The following is a 25473-nucleotide window of genomic DNA, read 5'->3' on the forward strand; positions in this document are numbered from 1 at the left end:
GACTCTCAGTGCCGGGCCACCCTTGCACTGCTGGTGTTTACTGAGAGGGCCCGCTGACATCAGTGCCCCTCGATATCAAGGAGATGGAGCCTGCTAGCACAGATGAGATAAACTGCCTCTAGATGAGAGCGATAAAGGGGGCGATGCCTGACTTTCCTCCATCTCCATCACCAGTGGGCCAGGTGTGACCCTAGACAGGGCAGATTCCTCCTCTGAACAAGCTCTGCCGGAACTGGCACTGGGCTCACTGAGGGGGCTACTGGTCATATATCGGCTGTTTGGCCTATCTCTTGTTATGGATTTGAGGTACGAGGACATTTCCCAGAGTTTTCAGATGAGCCACTCTTCCTTCCCGTGATTTCTGGGGTCATTTGGCAGCAAGGTGAGTATTATAGAGTTCTTCTGGCAGATTAGGAAGATCAACGCAGCGCCTCCACTTGGGGCTTATTGTGCCCCAACTTTATTGGTTATTTATTTATTTAAGCAACGTCATGCTCTCACTAATAATGGCCATAAATATAAGAATGATGTTGTTCAACTCTCCTTATGTACATGGGGTAAATATCGTTTCAGCTTGCTGAACAGTCTCCTCTCTCAGTGGCGGCAAAGCGAGAACCGAAGGAGGAGTGCTTGCCCCTCCCACATCCCCCGACTTCTGGGTGGGAAAGTCAGCCTCCTCTGTGAGGGGAGAGGGAGCACTCCTGAGATGTAGAAACATCATTTTAAAGCTTCCTGGCTCTTGTCCGTGGCAGGCCTGCAAAAGAGCCTTCCCATGGGGGATTGCACAGAAGCCATGAAGATGAACATTTCACAGATCCAATAGCTCCTGAACCACAAATACTATGCCCAATATATGGTGCCCTACACTAGTCAAAGACATTAGTCATAGTGAAGAACAGATGGAAAATTGAAGATAGCCAGCACAAATGTAGCCACAGTCCCTTTCACTTGAAATGTTCCACCATAACAGTATGCTTTTCTAAAATGAATGATTGAGTTCAACCCGTAAATAGAAATTCAAATGCAAAATCACCCAATAAGAAACTCAGAAAAGCAGCCACTGTAGACTGCAAGGTTTTTCAAATCTATCAAAAGATCTATCTGATAGGCTAAAACAGTATCAGGACAATTTCTATCACTAGCTGACAAGCCATACGGAAAGGCTCAGGAGATTGGTTTTCCTGTGGTTTCAGAAGGCACAAATTCTGGTTGAAGACAGGCAGATATCAACTTGGGGCTTTACCCGTTCCATATGTAAGTCTGAGAACCATGCAACACAAAAGCAGATTAAAACACATTGCATTTCTCAACGGGGCCAGTAGGTGCTTTCTTTTCCTTTTCTAGGGCAAAAGCAAATCCAGCAAACAGCAGCCACGGAAAAAGCCCTCTTTAATGCAGCCTCCCCTTATTTGTTATTTTTAGCCTCCCCATCTGACAACGCCCGACAACTAAGCAGGCTGAGAATAGTAAAGAGAAGGGATTATCAAGTAGGGCCAGGGCACACACACAACCAGAACCACTTCCTCCAGCAAAGAAGAGTGTGAGTTTTCCACATCCTTTTCGAGCTTCACAACGATCGAGTGCGCTGAAATATCACATTTAAAAATGGAATAGAACTAGTGCCATAATGGAAACAGATAACGTTTTCTGGAAACAAAGTGTTGATATACTACTTGTGCATCGGGTTTCCTTAAAAACAAGGGAAGAAAAACATTAATTTTTCCTCCCAGCACTGTTGAACTAATATGGGAGCTGCACACAACCTACCACAATGCCTCTGAAATGGTTTGTCCTCTTTGCCAGCAACCAAAGACAACAGGAGTAAGCTGGTGGCTTTCCTTGACTGCAAACAGTTTTGGTAAGAGGGCACCACTCACTGACACAGCCCTGTGCTTGGCATGCAGAAGGCCCCAGGTTTCAGCCCTGGCATCTCTCACAACAAAGTATGTCAATAAGCAGGGTATCAGCGCCACAGTTCAGTATCCTGGGCTGGATGAACCAAGGGGCAGACTTGTAAAAGGAAGATGCACAACAGGGGCTCATGGGAATTGTAGTCCATGGACATCTGGAGAGCCATAGTTTGGCCACCTCTGATGTATAGATTTTGCCTTCTTGGGCCCTGAACCCAGTTCCCCTGTGCCTTGGGTATGTCACATGCCCAAGAACATTTCCTAGCCTCCCTGCAGGAAGATTTCAGAGCAGAATGACTGCAAACTTTTCTAGTCTCTTGGGATGAACAGTTGACTTTATACCTCACTTTTCACAACCCAAGGGAGTCTCAAAGTGGCTCACAATCGCCTTTCCTTCCTCTCCCCACAACAGCCGCCCTGTGAGATAGGTGGGACTGGGACAGCTTTGAAAGAACTGCTCTGTGAGAACAGTCCTAAGAGAATATGTGCCTGCCTATTCTGACAGTGAACCTGCCTTGCAGCTGCATTCTGAATCCACTATGGTTTCTGACTCCATTGTGGCATCACGATGCACTGGACAAAGCTGGGTCACATTTTTCAGGACCAGTCACACAAACAAGGTAGTCTGCACTAAAGTAACTTGGGCCACAGGTGACCCTTGGGCATCCATCTGTAGGCTAAATCTAACTATGCCTCAAACCTGCATGTCTGATCCATTGAAGAAAGCACAGGTCCCTTTAGAACAGGATGACTCTTCTGTCTTTGGTCAGCTCCATTACCAACCATCAAGAGCTTGGTTTATCTGGATTAAACATTAGTTTATTTATCCAGATCCAGAACTCTTGGCTGCAGTACCATATTACTAAAGACTTAATCTGAGGTCTTGTTTTGCCAGTCATTCAGCATAAACTTTTGCAGCCCACAGAAGCCTGTGGGTTAGGGCTTATTGTTGCCTGTGCCTCCTTCTCAGCCTGGGCTCTCAAAGGGTTATACATCTCATAATACATGCATCCCTTGTTTGATGGAGAGCTGTGTCCCATGTTGAGAAAATGCCATTAAGTTTGCAAGAAACTCTGTCTTGAAGGTGGACACTTTATCGTTAAGGAGGAAATCTGTTTGTCCTAAATTTGGGAAGATATTTGTTCCCTTAAAAGCAGGCCTGTTTAAAACTTCCTCCAGGTTTTTGGGTTAGTTAGTTTGTTTTTGCATCTTTTGCACCAGTTTGGGTTGATCAGTGTTTCTTCTTGCACACTGATTCATATATGCCTTAAGCTGCACAGGCTGGATTCTCTGAGAAGGCCAAAGCTGGGTCACTAGAAAGAGACTAATGGCGATGGATGGATAAAGTGACTATCTTTTAATTATTTTAATTATTTCTTTTTACAAGTGGGAAAGTGTCTGCCATTAATTACTAACCTTGACCATTTTTATTTCTCCAACATTTTTGTGAACTACAACTGAACTCAAAAGGACTGATTCCCTGTTTTAGCAAAGAATTACCATTTGGATATTATGAAGTTTACTAATTTGCCACTAATTTAGTGCTGCCTCATTTCTGTACTCTTATGATCCTTGTTAAAGAGCCTCTTGTGGCGCAGAGTGGTAAGGCAGCAGACCTGCAATCTGAAAGCTCTGCCCATGAGGCTGGGAGTTCAATCCTAGCAGCCGGCTCAAGGTTGACTCAGCCTTCCATCCTTCCGAGGTTGGTAAAATGAGCACCCAGTTTGCTGGGGAGTAAATGGTAATGACTGGGGAAGGCACTGGCAAACCACCCAGTATTGAGTCTGCCATGAAAATGCTAGAGAGCGTCACCCCAAGGGTCAGACATGACTCGGTGCTTGCACAGGGGATACCTTTATGATACTTGTTCCATTTTGTCTGAGGAAGAGTGCATGCACTAGAAAGCTCACACCCTGAATAAGTCTTTGTTGGTCATAAAGGTGCTATGGGACTCAATTTTGTCTTGCAAAATGGTCACAGATATGTCTGCCTGACTGTCTCTCACCCTAAGGCAATTTTATAATAGGAAGCAGACAATAGTATTCTTCAGCAATGGAAAACCTGGACCAGGAAAACTAGTGTAGATGGAAGATATGCAACAGGGCCAGTAGTGAAAGTGATGCCAAAGGGCAACCACCTGCTTTCCCTGAAGACTGTCCTATTTCTGGCAAAATGCACAGGTTCCACAGGTCACTACAGAGTGCCTGAGCAGAGACATTCTCAAGCCGAAAGGCTGCTAAGGTGGTGGATCTCCTGATGGCACCTGGGTTTGGGTCACTGTGGAGCACAGAGTATTGGACCGGATGAGCTATTGGCGTGATCCAAGATGGCTTCTCTTATGTTCTTCTGAAATAGAGCCACTTCCACTCTGCTCAGGTCAGCAAGCTCTCTAGGAGTGCAGGATGTAGTGTTTCCTCCTGCAAACTGAAAGTCAGTGGCAATTATGACAAGCTGAAAGATCATGTAATTAGAGTGAGCTGCTGTTTTAGAATTAATTTTAGAAATAAAATGTCGGAAATCACCCCCCCCAGCTCCAATTCTGGAGCTCTGAATGCTGAATATATATTGTTTACCCTGCCTTGAAGGGCTGCAAGGTCCCAAAGGGCAACCAAAGTACAAAATAAAAATAAAAAATAACTCGAAGGACAAGTTTGTGACCGTTTTTCATATCCAACAGATCCTTCTTGCATTTCGAACACTGCTTAGAATCTCAGAAGAATTGCCACCTCTGAAATAGTCGGCTCCAGCAAACTACAAAAATGATTGATGCTTTGATGTGAGATGCCAAGGACTTGACTGCTCCTTATATGCATGCCCTATTATGCAATATTAATTCAGTCACCATTTCCATGCATTTACAACCTGCCCTACAAATACACACACATGCATGCGGCTTAACAGAATAGGAAGAAAGGCTACAGAAGGTTGTCTTGCCTACTACTCCCTTTCAAGACAGGAAGACTGGCAAGGGTGCCTCCCACCATGAAGGAAACAGGAAGTTAAAACAAGTCCTGCCTCCCTGAACAAGTGGTGGGAAACAACCACCGAGATGTCCTCCTGGCTCAACAGGGAGACTGGAAACTGTCTGGATGACTACTTCAATGCCAACTGTCCTTGCAATGAAGGTGCCATGATCATCTCTGCTCATAACTGACAGCTGTTATTCTTAAATGCATTTTTGAACGAGGAACAAATATAGCTGCAACATGTCTGCCATTTTTTCTCTAAGACATCTGACCTACGCTGGCCGCCAAGGCTGTCCTTAGCTGCCGAGTCAAACAGACTTTGTCTCCATCTGACCAGACCTGACATTCAGCCCCAAATGTAATTAAAATGTTTGCCTGCTTCATATCATTAGCACAGTTGTCCCTGAGCATATTTATCCATCTCCCTTTCCATTTAAAATAAACAGTTAAAAATAGACATTCAAAGACTAGGAAATTGTTAGAAGATCTCCTTCAGTATGAATCCATGTATATATAATACACGTTACAGCAAGATCATATTTGCCATGCCAACAGCTTTGGGAAAGAGATGTTAACTGTTGGGCGGCAGGGCTCTTTTGTAGTTGCATGGAAAGGAGAAAGTGTGGCATATCTACCTTTTGGCATCCTAGTCCACAGTGGCGGGCATACCTGCCTTAGCCAAAGCTCACAAGCAGATCACCACAGCTAGAAGATAGTGAAGACACTGCCAGCTTGTCCCTTGACTGCAAAAGATCATCCGGAAGAAGTTCCTGACAGTTAAAGTAGTTCTTCAGTGGAACAGGCTTCCTCGGGAGGTGGTGGGTTCTCCTTCTTCAGAAGGTTTTAAGCAGAGGCTGATTCTATGAACTTAGGCAGATTGTAAGTGGGTGGGCAGAAGGGATTGTGTCGGTGCTTGGCTCTTGTGGCCCTTTCTTGCATGCCCAGGGAAATGCCAATTGTCACTTTGCGAGTGGGAAGCAAATTTCCTCCAGGCCAGACTGGCCAGAGATTCAGGGTTGGGGGAGGGGCTTCATCTGAGCATAGAAGTGAGGCCACTATGGTGGGCAGGTAATTGGGAATTTCCTGAAGTCTGCAGGAAGTTGGCCTAGATGACCCTGGAGATCCCTTCCAACTCTATGATTTTATGACCGGCAATGCTCATATTCTGCACTGCATAAAATGAATATCACACATTTTATGCACAAAACATAGATGCAACTCAGAATGATTTTTTATGAAAGTCTGCAGATGACAAAGACAGAGTATTGAACAAGTATTGTTCAATGTAATATTAATAAGCATTCTACTGTGTCAACCAATGCGGGGAGAATCTTTACAATACCTCAAAGCTACCAATTTTCTTAATATCCTATCTGAGACTCAGTATAAACCCATGCACAAAGTGAAACAGCACTCTCTGTATGCCTGATCTAAAGAGAGGACTGCTAAGCTGGCTGCCTGCTGCTAAAACTCAGGCTGGAAACTAATCTCGCCAGCAGGTCATATTGAGTAAGGTTTAAGGAGGTGGCAGAACCACATACAATCCTCCTGGCTTAAGTGACTTGCTAACAAGACCTTATTAAGAAAACAAGTGCTCTTAAGTTGTCTTTACAAAGGGGGTGTTTTTTTTTTTGTTTTTTGTTTTGCTATCCACAGCATATGTGCTTCCTGATGGTCTGCCAAACCCATGAAACAAACTGTCATGGACCTAAAAGGGCTGTGTTGGGAGGGAGGAAGCAGTGAAATTTGTTACACTCTTCAGAGTTGGAGGGGAGGGTGGGATTTGAAGAGGGAAGAGGGTCCTCAATCAGGGTATAGAGCCTCTTTTCAAAGCAGCCATTTTCTCCAGGGGAACTGATCTCTGTTGTCTCAAGATCAGTTATAATTCTGGGACATCACCAGACCCCATCTGGAGGCTGACAACTCTCAAACTCTGCCATCACAACATCGCTAACCTTCTCCCTGTCTAACCTGTTTCAAGAGCTGCTTTGAGCAGTAGCTATAGCACATATGCCACCTTAACCTCTTTGGAGGACTGGTGCAACCAAATCTAATAAATAAAAATTGATTTTGTATTCCAGTTCCAGGCTTGGAAAAACCTTCACGGAGGTTACCTAGAGTCACTCAGAGCAGCATTTTCACTGTCTTTCACAAAAAGGTTTGCCCTTCAAAGCAAACCCTTTTTCTCCACAACACATACACATTGACCACAGGAACCCTGGATGCTTACTGAATGCATGTCATACAAAAACACACCCCGATTATCTCATTATGCACCGCTTGGGCATATCACAAAGCACTTCTCTGCTCACAGACCTGCTCTCCTTACCCAGAGAATTCCAATTTACATATACATTCACGAGACCACATTTGTTAACCAAAGACCAATTAGGGCTAGCCAAAGTGGAAATCCACACATTACATAATATGGTTGTATGTGCTTATTAGTTTTGAGCTTGGAAATGTATTGCTGCTTACAGCACTGAAGCCCTGCCCCCCCCCCATATTTCAGTGATAGAAAAGGGCTTTGATTTCAAATTCACTCAGTTCTGATAAAAAGGAGCATAAAAATGCCCTCCAATGAAATAAATGAGCTCTTATCAAGATGATTACACTTACCTCCAGTTCCTTAATTTTCTCTTCTGCAATTTTTCGTTTCTCTAAAAGCTGGTTGTGAATTACATCTTTGGACTGAAGAATAAACCTACAAAGTATAAGAGAAGAAGTTTAAAAAATAAAATATGCCCATTTATTAAGCAACCATGCATTAGTTTCTGTAAAGACACAAACAAAATCTGAACAAAGAGGACACTGGATTCAGCACTGCTACAGGCCTCTAACATGGTCACCACAGGGACACTTGTAGAGTTCCTGTCCCCTCATACACTGTGGTCCTGAACCCAAAACAACCCAGAAGCTCATTACAGCATCAATCAAAGGGCTGCCCACAATTAGGGCAGGGCTGATGGATTAGTGATTGGCAAAGATATATATATATATATTTGCTGAAGATCTTTCAAGGGCTTAAGCACACTTCATCAAACACATGAAGCAGGCTCTTAGAAGGGAAAAATCTGTGTAATGGTTACAAGTCTATGGGCAACAGCCATTGATTATTTACCAGGAAGGGTCCTCCTCCTCTGAGGACAGGAGGACATCTTGGTAAGTGGCTCCCACCATTCACTCAGGGAGGCAAGAACAACTTGGCGTAGCTTAGTGTGGTGGTTAAGAGTGGCGGCTTCTAATCTGGCGAGCTGGATTTGATTCCCCACAACTCCACATGCAGCCAGCTGGGGGGGGGGGGCTCATCATAGTCCTGTTAGAAGCTGTTATCACAAAGCAGTTCTGTCAGAACTCTCCCAGCGTCACCTACCTCACAGGGTGTCTGTTGTGGAAAAAGGAAGGGAAGGCAATTGTAAGCCACTTTGACCAGTTCTACACTGGGAACTTCACTGCCCCGCTCCTGTACAGGAACACAAATCTGGGGCAGACAAGGTGCACTGGGCCAAATGATCCCCCATGTGGGAGCAGAAAGAGATGGGGCAACTTGCCCCAGCTCAAACTCCAGCCTGCATTCTGGCATGAAGCCTCTGGTACAAAAACGATTAGAGACTCCATTGGGTAGTGAAAAGTGGGGTATAAATACTAACTTCTTTTCTTCCTTTTCCTATCTCCTTGGTGAGAGTCACCCTTCCTTCAGGTTGGGGACCGAGAAAGCTGTGACCTGAATATAACTGTAACAGACTAACAGATCACAAAATGCAACAACCAACTTAGTTTTACTAAATATGTAAGTATCATAATTGCAAAGTTTTATTCTAGAGGAATCTGATGGGTTATTGAGCTATTTATAAAATCATTCTTAAAATATAGTTTAAAAGAAGTCATTAGAAGATTTTTACAATGTTATGGAAATAATCTTATAAAAATAAAGTTACACAATAAACTGTAGGCTTGCTCACAACTTTAATCCTAGTAGATATTTTGGCTCATGAAATAGAATTTTTCCTCACAACACATCACAGCTAGGAGGGAGCACTGACCACATATACACACTTGTTGTCCCACAAGCAGCATTTTATGGAGATCAGTGGCAGGAAGCAGGAAAGTTCTGTCCCGCTGATAAAAAATTTAGTCTAAATTCTTCCATGTCAGTCATAGTGCATTTAGGCAGATTGAAATGTTCTCCCAGTAGTCACAAATAATTTTTGTAAATGTTAAAGCGTAACAAGTAAAACAATCAGTGCTTAACACAGTGCTACAAAACATAATCACACTTCAGTCTTATATCATAACAAGAACCATTTGAATGGTGGTGTAATTCAGTTAATCTGTTACTGTTCAAAACCCAGGTCAAAAATGTATTAAGTTAGTTGCATACATGCATTATGTTCAACCTTTATTGGGATTATACAGAAGGAGAGTTCAGTTGATGACATATAGCAGTAGTACATCTGTAACCGCTCCACGGGAGTGGTATAAATAAAACAGTAAGGGCAAGGGGGGTGGGCTGAGTCCAGGATAGGGGACAGAGCCCATTGGCCCCTTCGCTCAGATTGACGAATTGGGAGGTACGAAGCCCGCCCACCCCAACCTTGCCCCCCTTCGGCCCACTGCCGCCATTACGAGGCTGCCCGCCGATAAGCCAGGTAGGTGGCCGGCCAGGGTAGCCTTCCGAGTCCAGTGGCAAGGGGGCCAAGGGGGAGAAGGCTTCAGGGCGGCCAAAGGGGCAGCTCCGCCGCTGCTCCTCTGCCCACCCCAAAGCTGCTGAGATGCCCGGGAGGGGGGTGGGGGGGAAGGCACCCCCCCCTCACCCAGCCAGCGCACCCTTCACCTCCATCCCCACTTTCCTTCCCTTCCTGCCCATCCTCTTCCCTTTCGGATTTCTACCTTCCTTCCTTCCTTCCTTCCTTCCTTCCTTCCTTCCTCCCTCCCTTTCTCTCTCTCTCTCTCTCTCCATTCTGTCTGTCTGTATCTCTTTCTCTTTCTCTTTCTCTCCCTTCCTTCCTTCCTTCCTTCCTTCCTTCCTTCCTTCCTTCCTTCCTTCCTTCCTTCCTTCCTTCCTTCCATCCATCCATCCATCCATCCATCCATCCATCCCTTTATCTCCTGTCTCGCTCCAATCCATCCCATTCTCTTCTGCCTTTCTTTTTTCCTTTCTTTCTCCCATCGCTTTATCTCCTTTCTCCCCTTCTCTCTCTCTTTCTCCCTTTCTCTATGCCTCCCTCCCTCCAGTGTTCTGGCCACTGCATCTTTCTCCTCCCTCCCTCCATTCTTTGAAACCCAGGATTCTAAGCAATACACTCTATCATCAAACCATGCTAGTGCCCGTTGTATTTCCTGCTACTAGTACAGCAATAAGAATTCACTTAATATCATTAACTACAACATGTGTGTTCATTTTTTTTTCTTGAATGCATTAATTCAAGCACACACAAAGGAATGGATTACATTATTTTTCTTTTGAAGGTCGAACTTTCTAGCAATTAATGAGGTCATATAGGACAAAAAGGGTATTTCATCAGCTCAGTTACCAGAGTCCCCCATAAACCCTCTGAGCTTCCCACATTTTTCAGCCTGTGGACCCCTTCAAGTGTGCCAGGGCCCCCCAGGGGGCCATATAGGCCCCATTGAGAATGGCTGATCCAGAGTCCTAGTTATGTGGTTTTATGGTATCTGCTTTATTGCTCGTATGTTTTAGCAACTTTTAAATTATTTATCTTGATGATATATATCTTATATCTTGTGTGAGTATGTGTATGTATTAATTAAACATTTTATCTGGCAAATGATGACACAACATTGTACTACAGTTAGTATTGGTCTAAATGACTGTTGATAAAGATTGCTGTTGCTGATCTAGAGTCCTAAACTTACATTGTGATAACCAGAAATAAAGTCTGTTAATGTCATGAAGCAGAGACAGAGATCAGAAAATGCATGTTCTTTACTGTGGTACACCTGCCCTTAGGGCTGCCACCTTTCCTCTTCCCCTGTGCCTCAACAGCCAAGAATGCTTATAGTATAGAGTTAAGTGGTCAAAAGCATATAGAAGGGACAGTCAAAAGGCAACACCTTATCAGCTCCTTGGATAGACCACAACGTTGGTATTATTACCTAGAATTATAGTAACTTTAGTTACAGTGGGGGGCAGGGGAGGCTGATCTACAGTTCTAACATATTACATTACTTAAGCAAACAGAAATAGCCACACAGCTTCCAAATGGGGCTTTTTGCATTGCTAGACACTTAACTAGATGGTAGATTTATACCATTGTTCATACCTCAAGCCATTAAAAAACCTTTCAAGATAGGATGACATTGGCAAAAGATGCAGACCACTTGCTTTCAAATGATATTTGGTCATCAAAATATTTGCAAAGCAAAGTTTTAAAAGATCTATAAATAGCCAATTATAAAAACTCTAACTTGTACTTTACATGCAATGGAAAATCATTTGAAAAATTCGAGAATAAACCTTGGATTCTAGCAGCTACATAAATTTTAATTTTAATTTTTTTACCACCATGCCCTTTTAAAAACATAGTTTTTGATGTTGCTTTTTAGTGACCTATTCTATAGCAAGCAGGTAAGCAAACACAGCCACTTCGTATTTTTGTGTCAGAGCAGGTGGGGGCATGAGTGCTCCTCTCCCAACCGTGGATGAAATAAGCAAGAGTTGTGAGTTTCTGCACCCCCTTTGCCCAATTCCTTCCTGTCTTCTCATGCATGAATCCCATACACATTCTCGTGCTAATTTTAACCACATCTGAGCATTTCTGACATGAACCATGACTAATGGTAAAGAGCATCCCATCTTAGTCAGTACTTGGAGCTGACTGAAAAATACTGGTAAGAGGGAACTGGCGTAGCATGAAACACTGCTTTTGCCAAGGCAATCATAGTTGAGGCCAACAAGGCGAGGGGGGAAGATTAAGGCAGGGGGGGGGCTCATTTGTTATTCTATTAACCCCACAAATATAAAACGTTTAAATAGCTGGAGCTCTGACCAAAAAGTCTAGGAATGATTACGTGAGGTTATTACGGGCACAGATATAGCTTAAATGCAGAGCTGCCCAGTACACAAACACGTTTTGCTGGCTCACTTATTACAGATTGCAGCCACACATGCAATTACTCTTCCGGGGCTTGGAATGGCTAACTTCTGTGCACTTTTTATTTAATCATTTTTTATTTAATCACAACCCCCCAAGCAGAAAATGAACAAAGGTATAACAATGGTGGCACGTCTACAAGATAAGCATTCATAAAAAGTTTCCAACTTTAAAACATTATGTCCATGCACAATTATCTATGTGCCGTATGTTCAAACGGTTCTAAGGTACAATCTCACTTCTGTGCATCTAAGTTTAGCAGAACAGGCCTGGATGCTTCTCCGCATCCTCTAAGCAGAGTTTCAAATGCTTCCCAATACATCCAATGACCCAGGAAGCAATGGGGGCTCCCTTTGCCAGGCATCCCTGTATCAATGGAAGTTCCAGCAAACATGTTCAAGAGCATCCATTGTTGCAGGGATGACTGGAAAAGGAGAGATTCCCTGTGTTTCCTGGCTGAATGGATCATCCCAGGAAGCATTTAGACCAGGCTTTTTCAATATTTTGACCATGGAGGTACTGCTAAAAAAATTTCAGGCTTCAAGGTATTATGGAGTCACGTCAGCTGGACACACCACCCTGCCATGGCCTCCTCAGTACGCAGAGCAGCCTCAGACAACAGGGGATAAATAGCAGGAGGGCCTCCCCTTCCCATTTCCTCCAGGCCCATCACTGGGCACTTTGAGAGGGGGCAGGTCAACCTGCCCAAATAAAGATAGATTTCTTAAAAATATATATAACCCTTTTGTCTTTCCTCTTCAGTCAGAGCTAGAAATGGCACGCATAGGGTGGGAGGGCTCTCCCCAGCTGCCATTTTGAAACCGCCATGTTACAGTACCATTGAAGGGCCTTCACCACTCGGTACCAGGCTTGTGCACCAGGGGCCCAATCTGGACTGATTTGGCTTCAGCGCCCATTAAAGTCAATGGCACCATTGACTAATGGGAATTCTGGCGTTCCCAACTTTCCTGGGCCCTGGGTGTTGGGGGTTCCAGTTACAGCCTCCAAACTTTCAGGTAAACTCCAGGAGGCTCTTCCCTGGACCCCCACCCAATTTCACAACAATTGGACTGCAGAGTCCACGTCCATGGGTTCTGACAGAGGGTGCCCCCATCTACTCCCTTCTATCCAATGTGACGGACTCTCCATTATCAATTGTAAAGATTTACATTGATGTAAATGTTGAAGAATTAGACGTAAGATGATGTAGCTCATTTTATTTTTTGCAACATGTCTGGCAACACTGTTATAATAACTCTGATCTGTATTCAGGACTATTACTGAGGAAGGTGTTTTCACTGAAAACGGATATTATCTGGATGCCGTTCAAAGACAAAGAAAAGCACACTGAAAGGGCACTCTTTACTTTTGATTTATACTTTATTATGTTGCCGTTGGGATAGGTCTAACCTTCTCTTCTTACAATTCCCATTAAAGTCAGTGGCTCCAGTGACTTTAATGGGTGGCAAACCCATTAAATCGGTCTGGATCGGGCCCCTGATGCACAAGCCTACTCGGTACTGTGGCTGGGAAACCCTGATTTAGATGTACATATCCTAAGCCATCTGTGAGCAATGGAGGAACACTAAGGTCAGGATGGTATCAGGAACCTCTTAAGCTGTTCCATGTGCCTAGTATACTCCAAATAACAGAAAGAACAAGGCAGGGCAATGAAGTTAACAGAAAGAGGAGAGGAAATATCATTTATGACTCCCAAGCCAGAACCTGCTGGCAGGAACAAAGAACAGCATGGTCACTAGAGGCTCAGTGGAAAAGTGTCCCCAAACAAAAAGATTCAAAAAGAGCCTAGCAGGCCTTTTACAGTGAAATATCACTGACATCACAGAAGCCCTGTTTTGAAAGAGCTTCATTGGTTTTGGTTGCTTTCTGTGGTCTTGCTCTATCTTATGAGACATTTGAGGGAAACTAACTGGAGTTCAGATTGGCTGGTCACTCCTGCTTTTTGCTTTTCTTCTCATTTGGGTTCACCAGCCACACTGATCCATTTTAAGCACCTGGCGCTTTGCAGTATCAATTGGGTTTTACTGTATGGATTTGCTGATGCTTTGATGTTTCAATGTGGATCTTGAGAGAACAAAAAGAGGGATAAAAATATTTTGCATACATAAATGCTAAATTGTAAGCCCATAAAGAAGGGCCTGCTTTATTTATAACTTTTGTACAGTGCCGAGAGGTTTTTATAAACAAATAAAACACAACAGCATGAAAATGAGAGAAGACAGGAGATTATATGAGCCTGACAGAATGTTGAGGTATCCAGGAAGAAGAGGCAGAAAATTTATTATGTGCTTAAATACTAACAGAGGAGATCTTGATGAATGGAGAGGGCATATGTTAGAATCCCCACTGTTTTAATTTCACAGTTGGAACTGCTGCATAGTAAAAAAAACACATTCTAAATAAAGCACTAGAGAAGTGCAAAAATAGAACAAGGAGTAATAGCTCAGTTTTGTAGCATATTTAAGAACTAGAATTTAAGCCCGCTGTAAGAAAACTACAGCGGGCGCTAGCGGGCAGGTCCGTAAGGCGGTCCCAGGAATAGCCGGGCCGCGTCTGGGACGCGGCAAGGCTGTTCCTGGGGCCGGGAAAAGGGAGGCAGGCACCCGCCCCCCCGGCCGCTACCTGGGGCCTTCTCCTGACTGGGCCCTCCGAGTTTTTATCCCAGACAGGGCCCGCCCTTTCTCCTCCCACATTGCCCTTAGCATTTTATTACTACCGCTCCACAGGCGCGGTTTACAGATTCAATAAGGGACAGGAAGGGTTAAAGCGTTTGTGTGCCAATCAGTTGCTAAAACATAATCAACAGCACAATAAGCAGGATCCAAACCGTCTTACAACTTCAGTAGGGATTCTTATACATACAAATGCACGATCTGATGCAGGATAGAGGTATGCATTTTTCAGGCTGTGAAGAGGGCAGTTTATGCCATAATAAAGAAGGCACTGAAAATAGGTGTAATGTGGCTAAAGAAAAGATTAACAGGATGTGCCATAAATGAATCTTGCACAGCTTGCAGAGAAATCTGCACAGTAAATTATCTAGATAAAAACACATAAAACAATTATCTATCAAAGGAGTAGGGGGGGGAACAGTATGATACCCTCACTTGGCCCACCCTAATTGTTGTGCACTTTGTAAAACAGCCAAGGCATAATCCCAAAAAAAGGGGAATGTTGGAATTCTACCACTGCGAGTTTCCATCTGTCTACAGCAGGGGTAGTCAAACTGCGGCCCTCCAGATGTCCATGGACTACAATTCCCAGAAGCCCCTGCCAGCAAATGCTGGCAGGGGCTTCTGGGAATTGTAGTCCATGGACATCTGGAGGGCCGCAGTTTGACTACCCCTGGTCTACAGGAATGGTAGAGTAATCAGTGAACAAGCTAATCAAGCAGAAGTTTAGACAATGCCACAATATGGGCCTGATCATAGGTCTTGTCAGTCTTAACACATAAGAATCCATTGTTGGCCTTCTGGTCTACTCCACTCCCTCTCCACCGAAGCAATTTATCTATAGACTACTGTGTATTTTTTAATTTGAAAATTTACTAATTTTCCATAATTGTATTATATATTCTTATTATTGTTAGCTACTCTCAGCCTAAAAGCCTCTTGTGGCGAAGAGCCTCTTGTGGCGCAGAGTGGTAAGGCAGCCATCTGAAAGCTTTGCCCATGAGGCTGGGAGTTCAATCCCAGCAGCCGGCTCAAGGTTGACTCAGCCTTCCATCTTTCCGAGGTCGGTAAAATGAGTACCCAGCTTGCTAGGGGGTAAACGGTAATGACTGGGGAAGGCACTGGCAAACCACCCTGTATTGAGTCTGCCATGAAAACGCTAGAGGGCATCACCCCAAGGGTCAGACATGACCTGGTGCTTGCATAGGGGATACCTTTACCTTTACCTTTACTCTCAGCCAACTGTGGAAGGGGCAGCCTAATACCACATAAAAAGCCTTACCATCCATCCAATGACATGCCAAGTCTCAGACTGGTCCTCACTGGGGGACATCCCGCCAATGGCAGTCCCCAACTGAGGGCCAATCAGAGGCTTTTCCCTGCCCCCATGCTCCTCTACAGACCAGATGGTTTTGTGGGTGTGTTTCTCTTGTAGAGTAAATCAACACAGAAATTAGATGAAAGGATTTAAATAATGTTTGATTACCAGAGACGTTTTAGTAGGAGATGTCAAGGATGGATCCTGGCACCTTGCACATGGAAAAAACATGTGCGCAACCCTGATACACCATGCTATGTGAAGGAGGGGATGAAGATGTGACTCACATATCTGATAGCAACATTTCTTTATCTGTTGTATGTGATATAGCAATATTTCCTTAGTCCAGACTGTGGCAACCCTGAACAAAATAGAGGCATTTGTGGACATTCTAACAGCCATTGCTGTGGCTTTGTGCACTTTCTTTAATGCAAAGTCAGCCCTTTTATGTAGACTGTCTCCAATGTGTCTTTGTTTTTCTTCAGAGAACAACCCTGCAGACTGTAGCGCTGGAACTGGTGTATCAACCAGGCTTACTTGCAAAAAAACTCATGATCAAAAAATGGTAATGCAGTTTGGTGTAATGGTTAGGAGTGTGGACTTCTAATCCGGCATGCCGGGTTCGATTCTGCACTCCCCCACATGTAGCTAGCTGGGTGACCTTGGGCTCGCCACGGCACTGATAAAACTGTTCTGACTGAGCAGTGATATCAGGGCTCTCTCAGCTTCACCCACCTCACAGGGTATCTGTTGTGAGGGGAGGAAAGGGAAGGCGACTGTAAGCCGCTTTGAGCCTCCTTCGGGTAGAGAAAAGCAGCATATAAGAACCAACTCTTCTTCTTCTTCTTCTTCTTCTAAAGTTTTAAAATGAAACCAGTGAACCACCTGTAGGCCATGCCCATTCTGCTTTCATCTACTTCTCAAAAAATGCAGGAAAGGAAAAATCTTCTGATTTGAACCTAGTTGAAATTGTATGTTGATGCCGGACAATATCTCAGGAGCCAGAAAGAAGATTTTCTGCAGCCAAAAGAATTTCTTCGCTTCTCCATAAAATTAGTACAGGCAGAACAAAGCAAAGATAACAAATTTATGCAACTTTGCTTACTTGTCATAATTTATACAAGTCACAAAATTTAGCACAAAGCATGCATAAGCTTTTCGCAGAATCCAAGATCTAAAGCATAGCCAACAAAATTAACATTCAACAAGCTTTAACTGTTTTCATAAGAAATGGCTGAGTGTTTCCTTCAGTCAATTGTGGAAATCCTACTCGTTAGCTGTGCCAGTGTGAAGAGGATGTGAAGAGGATGTAGTCAGATGTCCTATCCATTATTGTCTCTTCACATGCTCCAGGACTAATCCTCTACAAATCAAGAGAGGGCCCTGCCCTCCTGAAGAATAAGAACGCCCTGTCCCACTTCAAGAACTTCCAAAACATAAAGCCAGTTCAGAGAGTAGCACAGGCCAATTTGTTCCAAGCCAAGACAGCTATTCATTGTTCAGGCATTCTTTTTTATTCTCCTGTTCTCTCTAGAGGAGTATAGGAGAGGCATGATAGCCCTCCTGGCCACCGGGAGAGTTTGGGGGGTGCATCCTGCTGCACTCTACCATGCTGGCCAATGTGGCCAATCTTGCTTCCAATCCTGCCCTGATCTGCAGGAGCCCTTCTGCTCTCCCTCGGCCACCCTGCATCCTGGTTTTAAAGCAGGCTTTCCTTTTATATTATATATATATACTAGCTATGAGGTACGGAATGGGAGGACAGACCAGACTAGTAGAATGCATTTCTGCAATAATAATGTGCCCTCTGAAAAATAGTGAAAGTTTAATGTATTTAAAAGGTCAATTGTATATTACAAAAGGAGGCACTCAAGTTGCTTTCACACATTACAAACTTGGATCACATACTTGGATCTACAGAAGCTGCAACAGAAACCACAGCTCAGTGTCAGAGCATCTCCCTGACATGCAGAAGGTCCCAGGTCGAATCCCCAACATCTCCAGTTAAAGGATGAGGTAGTATGTGATGTGAAAGTCCTTTGTCTGAGACCCTGGAGCGTGGCTCTCGGTCTGAGTAGACAATACTGACCTTGATGATTCAATGACCTTAACCAGTATCAGTCAACTCCGTGTATGTCAGCAGTTTGGGGCAAGGAAGTGACTCTTGTTATATAGCTGCTCCTCAGATAGAAAGAAGAAATCAAGCAGTTTTCAACATTCGGTTATGTAGCTGCCATAGGTATCGAAAGGCTGGTCTCATGTCCTATCACTGGTTAGCAAACACCACCAGGTCCTTGATCTGTTATGTCTGCAAAGCATTCTAGTATTATTCATCAAAAATTGCCTAGTTACTCAATGCCACTACTTTGTATCAGTTACAGCTTTTATATACTATGATGATGATGATGATGATGAAATCAACCACAGAATTCCCCATATACGGACAATTGTGGACCTTCTATGCAATCATTTCAAAGAAAAGACAGTTAAGAAAGTGAGTTCCATAGAAACTATGAGTAAATACTAGACCATACACGGACACAATCATTTTATGTATATTTAGCAGCTACTGCATTTCTATAGTATCATCAAAACAATGTAACAAGAAAAGAGACTCCACATGGACCACTCCTGATGGTCAAAATTTCACACTGGATCTCTATATAGAATGCTTTGGCCATAGGGTCCAAACCAATATGATCAACAAACATTGCGCACAGCAGAATATCAGCCATGCTAAAAGGAAGGCCAGAGACAGTCTCAAGAAAAATCCAGATATTATAATTAAAGAGGCAGACAAAATGGGAGCCATTGTCATACTGAATAGACCAGACTACACCCAGGAGGCTCAAAGACAATTCTCAAATACTACTTTTTACGAACAACTGCATTCAGACCTCACACAGGAATACAAAGAATCATGAAACAAGATCATAAAAGAATCACCCCTGCACATTCAGGAAGAAATAGTTTCAGATGCATCAAAGGAACCTTGACCAATTACTTTTTATTTTTCTACCCAAAATATACAAATCTAGCAACACAGGATGACCCCCTATCTCAGGAATAAACACTATCACTATGACTGTTTACACACTGGAGGTTTCATGCTGAGCTGCAGGCAGGAGTTTTAGACGTGGCAGGTTGCCCCACCTCTTCCTCTACCCACATGGGGGAGCATTTGGCCTGGTGCATCTCATCCATCCCCGATTTGTGCTCCTGCACGGGAGCTGGGGCAGTGAATTTCCCAGTGCATAAACGGTCTATGGGAGTATCTGGATATATGGACTCTGTTGTAAGACCCGATGCCATCAACCTTCCTAGTGATGTTCCTGACATCACAGACTTTCTGAGGAAAATACAAACTTTGAACAACCTTCTAGAGAATGCTGTTTAATTACAAAGGAATTTCAAGAACAGATTGGAATGGGAAACTGATGAGCTGCAAATTCTAATAATGGAATCTCCAGGACTACCACTTATCTACTAGCAGTGAATTTCACAATTTAATTACTTGTTGAGTAAAGATGCATTTCTACTGAATCTACTGTCTATCAACTTCACTGGATATTCCTTAGTGTTCTGGGAGCGAGAGAGACAATTCTCTGTCCACACTCTCTAAGTCATGCATAATTTTTTAAACCTCCATCACATTCCCCCTTAATAGCATCTTATCTAAGCTGTAAATTCCCAGCTGTAAACTATGACTTTCCTCATAGTTAAAGTGCTCCAACCCTTTACATTGTCTTGATTGCCCTCTTCTATAGTTCTTTCATGCTCTGCAACCTTCCTGAGATAGTGACCAGAAGTGTAAACAGCATCCAAAATGAGGTCTGACAATCTCTAAAAGCCTTACTGTTCTGGAGGTGATTTGCATAATTTGTTAATGTGAAAGGGTATCTATGATAATGATGGCGGTATATGGCGGTATAAGTAAAACCGTTTGAATAGTCTGTGGCTAAATTTTGACACTACAATTTAGTGTAAATAGCCCCATTACAAATAAAGACTATGAGAATTGCACTGTTGTGGGCAAATCCATTTTGCCATAGAACAGTTTTCATTTCTAAAAATACATGGTTTGATAAAATTAGCAGCAAAATGCTAGTCAGTGCCAGCCAAACTGGACAGTTTCAAACTTTTGACTCTTACCAGCTGACTACACTGAAGCATTATCCTTATCCATGGTTCCTCTATATATTTGTGAAACAGCCTGGGGGATGGAACATGTCTGGCTGTCCAAGTTGGAATAGGGCCAATCACCTTGATTGGCCCTGCCACAGCAGCTCCCGCCCTCTGTCCCTGGACTCTAGCCTATTTGCTCTCAGACGCACCTCAGTGCCCAGAGCCAGCAGCAGGTAAGGGGAGAGGGCCCTGGGCAAAGGGTCATGGTGGAGGGCCTGCTAACGAGGGCCTCTTGGCATGCTAAGCAGGACCTGCTAACGAGGGCCTCTTGGCCTGCTAAGCAGAGCCTGCTAACGAGGGCCTCCCGGCCTGCTGACTGCCTGCTAAGGAGCTCTTTCCCGGGCCAGCCCTCACCCGCCCCACTTGATCCGGCTGCGAGCTGCGGCCCAAAGCCACCTGGCCGGGGGCCAGGGGAGGGGACCCTTTCAAGGTCCATTCTTAGGAATGGGCTTTGAAGCTAGTATATATATATAATATAAAAGGAAAGCCTGCTTTAAAACCAGGATGCAGGGTGGCCGAGGGAGAGCAGAAGGGCCCCTGCAGATCAGGGCAGGATTGGAAGCAAGATTGGCCACATTGGCCAGCATGGCAGAGTGCAGCAGGATGCACCCCCCAAACTCTCCCGGTGGCCAGGAGGGCAGGGAGAGCAAGGCAGCCACAGCAGAGGATGCATGGAAGGAATGGCCCTCACCAGCTTCCCAGTGGCAAGGAGGGTGGGGAGCGTGGGATGGCTTTGACAGAGGGTGCATGGACAGCCCTCCCTGGCCTCCCAGCAGCCAGGAGGACAGGGATGCTGGGGCAGGTGCAGTGGAACACAGCAGAGTGCACCTGGACAGCCATCCCCAGCTTACCTCCTGGCGACTCTTCCTCCTCACGCCAAGTGCCAGGAAGTGGCACAGAGGAGAAAGAGGATGGAGGCAAGGAAGAGCCTTTGATTGGCCTTTGGTGGGGGAGTGCTGTCACCCTATTGGGGGCATGTCCCCCAGTGAGGGCCTATCAGAGGTTCGGCACATCATCAGAAGGACCTGACGCTTTTTATGAGGTATGATAATGATATACATCAAGCAAGGAAAACTGATGGGGAGAATAAATTATAATTAGTTGCTCACAGACACATAGCAAGGAGACTCATCCTTTAGTGAAACGGAACATGAGTCAACGGGTTCTGAATCTGGCTGGTCTCATGAGTACTTCTGCAGCCTCTCATATTGAAACTGAAGTTTCCTTCAGCCAAACTCTATAGAAGTGTTTAGTCACATCATGGACAGCTCTCTGAATGTGCTAAAATTAGTACAGTCACAGCTTTCAGGGCCTTAATTGGTTTTCTTAAAATGTAAACAATGAAAGTCTATACCATTGTGTTGCATGCCTTCAACTATTTACAGGTCTGCCAATAAAAATAATGTCCAAATAAAATTTTAACTATAACATTAAATCCACATTAACTATGTTAGCTGGATTTTTCCTGATCCAATATTTGTTTCATTTAAATTACTTTCAGTTAAATTAGTTTGCTTAACAGTGCCATCAAAAGCACTAATCCCACAGCCAAGGTAGAATTCCAGTAGGGGATCACCAGGGAAATACAGAGGCAACCAATGGCCAATCATCTCTGAATATCTCTTGCCTTGAAAACCATACAGGGTCACCATAAGTCACCTGGAACTTCATGGCACTTTCCATCACCACTGTGTGGGAATTAGGACAAGTATTTCAAAGAAGACAAAAACTGGGGGAGGAAAATCTGAATTGGGCAGAGAAAAATGTGACACCATATGGAAGCTGGAAGGAGCCATTAGGAACCCCTGAGAGTTTCGTCAGTAAGTGCCTCTCTACGTTCATTGCTGAGGCCACTATTATTGTGCGCTGCCCTGACTCAAAAGGAAAGGCAGGATATATATGTTTTAATAAAATACTTTAAATAAATAAATGAAAAACTGGAGCAGGATTTGGTTTCTCAGATGACTGGGGGGAAGAAATGCCATCCCACTGAGTTATTCACTTTTTAGGGAAGGAAGGATCTCCCTTGGGCCTCAAGTGGGTTGCTCATCCCAGAGCCAAATCCAAAATGGATTGAGAGCCCCTCTCCTGCACTCACCAACTCCTCCAGAGGAACCCAGCATACCTGTGTCAGACCCTCTCCCTCACCATGTCCCAGGCAGCCAGTGGTGGTGAAAGTGGGGCTGCCTGGCTCTCAGGGCCAGAAGCACTCAAAGCTCAGCCTAACAAGGGCATAGGGTGCTGTGAACAAGCCATGCCTTATCGCCCATCCAACTTGAATGTTGTGTCCTAGAGACACTGGGGCAAGGACAGGCCTAATGGGAGAAGTTCCACTTCTGCATCTCTGCCTTGTCCATTATGGCACTGAGAGAGTTGGAGCCAGCTCACCCTAACTCCCTCTTTTAAAAGGTGGACTGAGTGAGCCAAGGAAGAAAGGGTTAGTAGCTCTCTCCCACAGCTGGGGAAGAGAAGCTAGGCAGAAGAGGGAGGGCTTCAGGTGCAATTTAAGTTCCTCTCGAACTGAGGCACATCCAAAGACTACCCCAGAAAGAACACAGCTGCCCTGGACTCCAACCCTCAGTAGTTGGAACATGACATGAATCATTCTTTTGGGCTCATTCCAGGGGCAGAGTGAGGACAAGAGAACAAAGTATCCTCATAGTCCAGGCTTGCTCAACCAGTGTTTCATGAAACCTTTTTTTTTCTTTTTCAGGATTATAAGTGGCTTTTAATATTATACTCCTTTAATACAGAGGCAGTTTCAAGATGTATCAGGCTAACTGCTTTATCCTTGTTAACAACAAGCCTTTAATAGCATATAAAAGTACAATATAAGAGGGGAAAGTGCAAAAGGATCCACTGCTAGTGAGAACAAAGGCAAAGATCATGCTTTAGACATAATACATTCACGATTTCTCATGGCAAGATATAAAAACTTTGCAACTGGTTCAATAATATCAGGGTTCTGGGTTCAGCTTAACTGTTGTAGCTTTAACGGTTTCATGAAACCCTGGGGTTTCTTGACAGCTCTGGGTTTCCCAAATGGGTGGGGAAGTGTCCTCGGTGGGCATGTACACAGCTATGCTTCCCAACCATATTCTGCATGATCGCACCACTTTTGAGATTACTTAAAGCCTGAAGAATGTTTCGAGGATTTCTCAACAGTAAAAAAGTTGAGAAAGGCTGGTCTTCTCACAAGGTGACTTTTAACCCATTTGTAGATTCTAGCCTCTTCAGGGCAAGGGACTGTCTATCCAGGAGGCTGAGGGAATCAGATCATTTCCTGATGGCTCAGAGGAACTTCCAGGGTGACGCATCTACAGGTTATGTCATATGAATACCTATTCTGTAGTAACGATGACAGCAAAGAAAAAGTACCTCACCATCCCACCATTGGTGCTCCCGGGTAGATAGGCATTTCCCTTAACAGAGTTCCTGAATCACTGCTAATCTCTGAAGGCAGCTCAAAAGCAAGGTATGCCTTGGGCACCATTCTTGTCACAAGATTCTGACCCCATTATCATTTTTGCAATTCGGAGCAACCCTGGTCTGTCCACACCAGGAATGCCTTGGATTGTAACCACTCAAGTCAATGTACTGCCCGGCAGGGAAGAGTAAACCAGGCCTCAGCACTGCAATGGAGGTTTGGTACTATATGATTTGATGCTACAGGATTGAAAATTGATACTTCTGGACTGATTTAAAATTTGGCAAATTGCCATTCTGGGATTGTAACCATTTTTGCAAAATGCCATAAAGACCACGTCTGGGAGAAAGATACTTTAATGAAATAAAAACTAATATTCCTGAAATAAGCCTTCCTGGCAGCCTTTTTGTGCATTGAGCTCTTAACAGCTTTCTGCCACACTTATCTTTCAGAGGCCTCTGTTTCAGCATAAACATTCTTCTTCCCCAACCCAAGTCTGTTTTACAACAGCACAACACCGATGCATGTGTTAATGCAGGATCTCAATAAAATAATTAGCAATACATGCAATATACAGAGTTTTCAGGCTATCCTCAGTCCAGTTACGAGGCTCATGCTATTCTCCCTCCCTCCATAGCTATTTTAGGCTTCATACAAGGAAAGCCAGTGACATGCAGTAGGGGATCATGAACTGGTGCATACTGTAAGCAACCAGTATCTGTTGCTCAGAAGATAGTTAGACTCCTGGCATCTCGCCAGTACATTTTAATTCCATTACTTCATACACTTTTGGAAGGCTCATTACGTAGTCTGATACACCCTCCCTCCTTCGCTCTCACACACGCCACAACGTCTAGTTTTGCTGCTTAAACTATTTGTGAACTGACATCAACATATTACTTTCAGAACTATGATGAAAATTAAAATGCATAATTCCCTGTCTGAATAGTTGAGGATGTTTCCCTTTACACCATCTGAGCATGCAGATCATTAATAGAACTCGTCAGAGTTTAGGAAATACTTATATAATCCACCTGGTGCAAAGCTCAGGGCAATTTTGGTCTCCCAGAGGTCAAAATTGAAATGAAAACTTCCTGGTCTGAACCGCTTGGTTATCTAGGGAGCCGATCTACTCTCTCTCACAGAGCAGGAATACAGACCATGTGACCCGTGCTAGAATTCCAGTTATGGTGCAGGGAGACAGGTCATGTGATGCTCAGTCGCTGTGGCCCAGCCACACAAACCATCACTGGAGTGCTGCACCCGCAGCTCTTTGCCACAAAGGGCCTGGTGATCTAGAGCCTTGTGGCTCTTACGATACACTACCCGCATTAGAAGAACGATCTTAGCAAAAAACCTGAAAACGATCCACTGTGACCAGGATCAATTTAGAGCTAAACAGTTCGCATTCTGTTACTGTAATAGTTTCTGCTCTCTGGAACAGCCTTCCAGAAGAAGTCGCATGTGCTCCTTCTCTTCTTCAATTTAGGAAAGCCTAAGAGCCAGTGTGGTGTGTTAGTTAAGAGTCGTGGCCTCTAATCTGGAGAACCGGGTTTGATTCCCACAAACAGTTGGGCCACCCTGGGCTAGTGACAGTTCTTTCAAAGCACTCTCCGCCTCACCTTCCTCACAGGGTGTCCTTTGTGGGTAAGCTGAGACTCCTTCAGGCAGTACAAAGCAGGATACCAAAAAACAGCTTTAAAATACCACCTTTAAAGTAGTTTTTTCCTAGATATTTTTGTTAGAAAATGAAAGCAACAATATTGTGAAGATGATGACCTTTTGTACATATTTATTGGCTGTATATATGGTTTTATTTTGGTATATTTTAAAATTATATTGGGAGCTGCTTCAACCTG

At 44.1% G+C, this 25473-nt stretch overlaps 1 protein-coding gene across 1 annotated transcript in view; it reads right to left on the bottom strand.

The window, feature by feature from the left end:
• The window catches only part of PFDN1 (prefoldin subunit 1), a 52963-nt gene that overhangs the window by 19157 nt on the left and 8333 nt on the right, over positions 1 to 25473 (bottom strand). The window contains exon 3 of the mRNA XM_077310926.1: positions 7496 to 7580. Coding sequence (XP_077167041.1) covers positions 7496 to 7580 — 85 coding nt within the window. The remainder of the gene's footprint in view (positions 1 to 7495; positions 7581 to 25473) is intronic.

The sequence above is a fragment of the Paroedura picta genome, chromosome 14 (genome assembly GCF_049243985.1).
Source record: "Paroedura picta isolate Pp20150507F chromosome 14, Ppicta_v3.0, whole genome shotgun sequence".
NCBI classification, from domain to species: Eukaryota; Metazoa; Chordata; class Lepidosauria; order Squamata; family Gekkonidae; genus Paroedura; species Paroedura picta.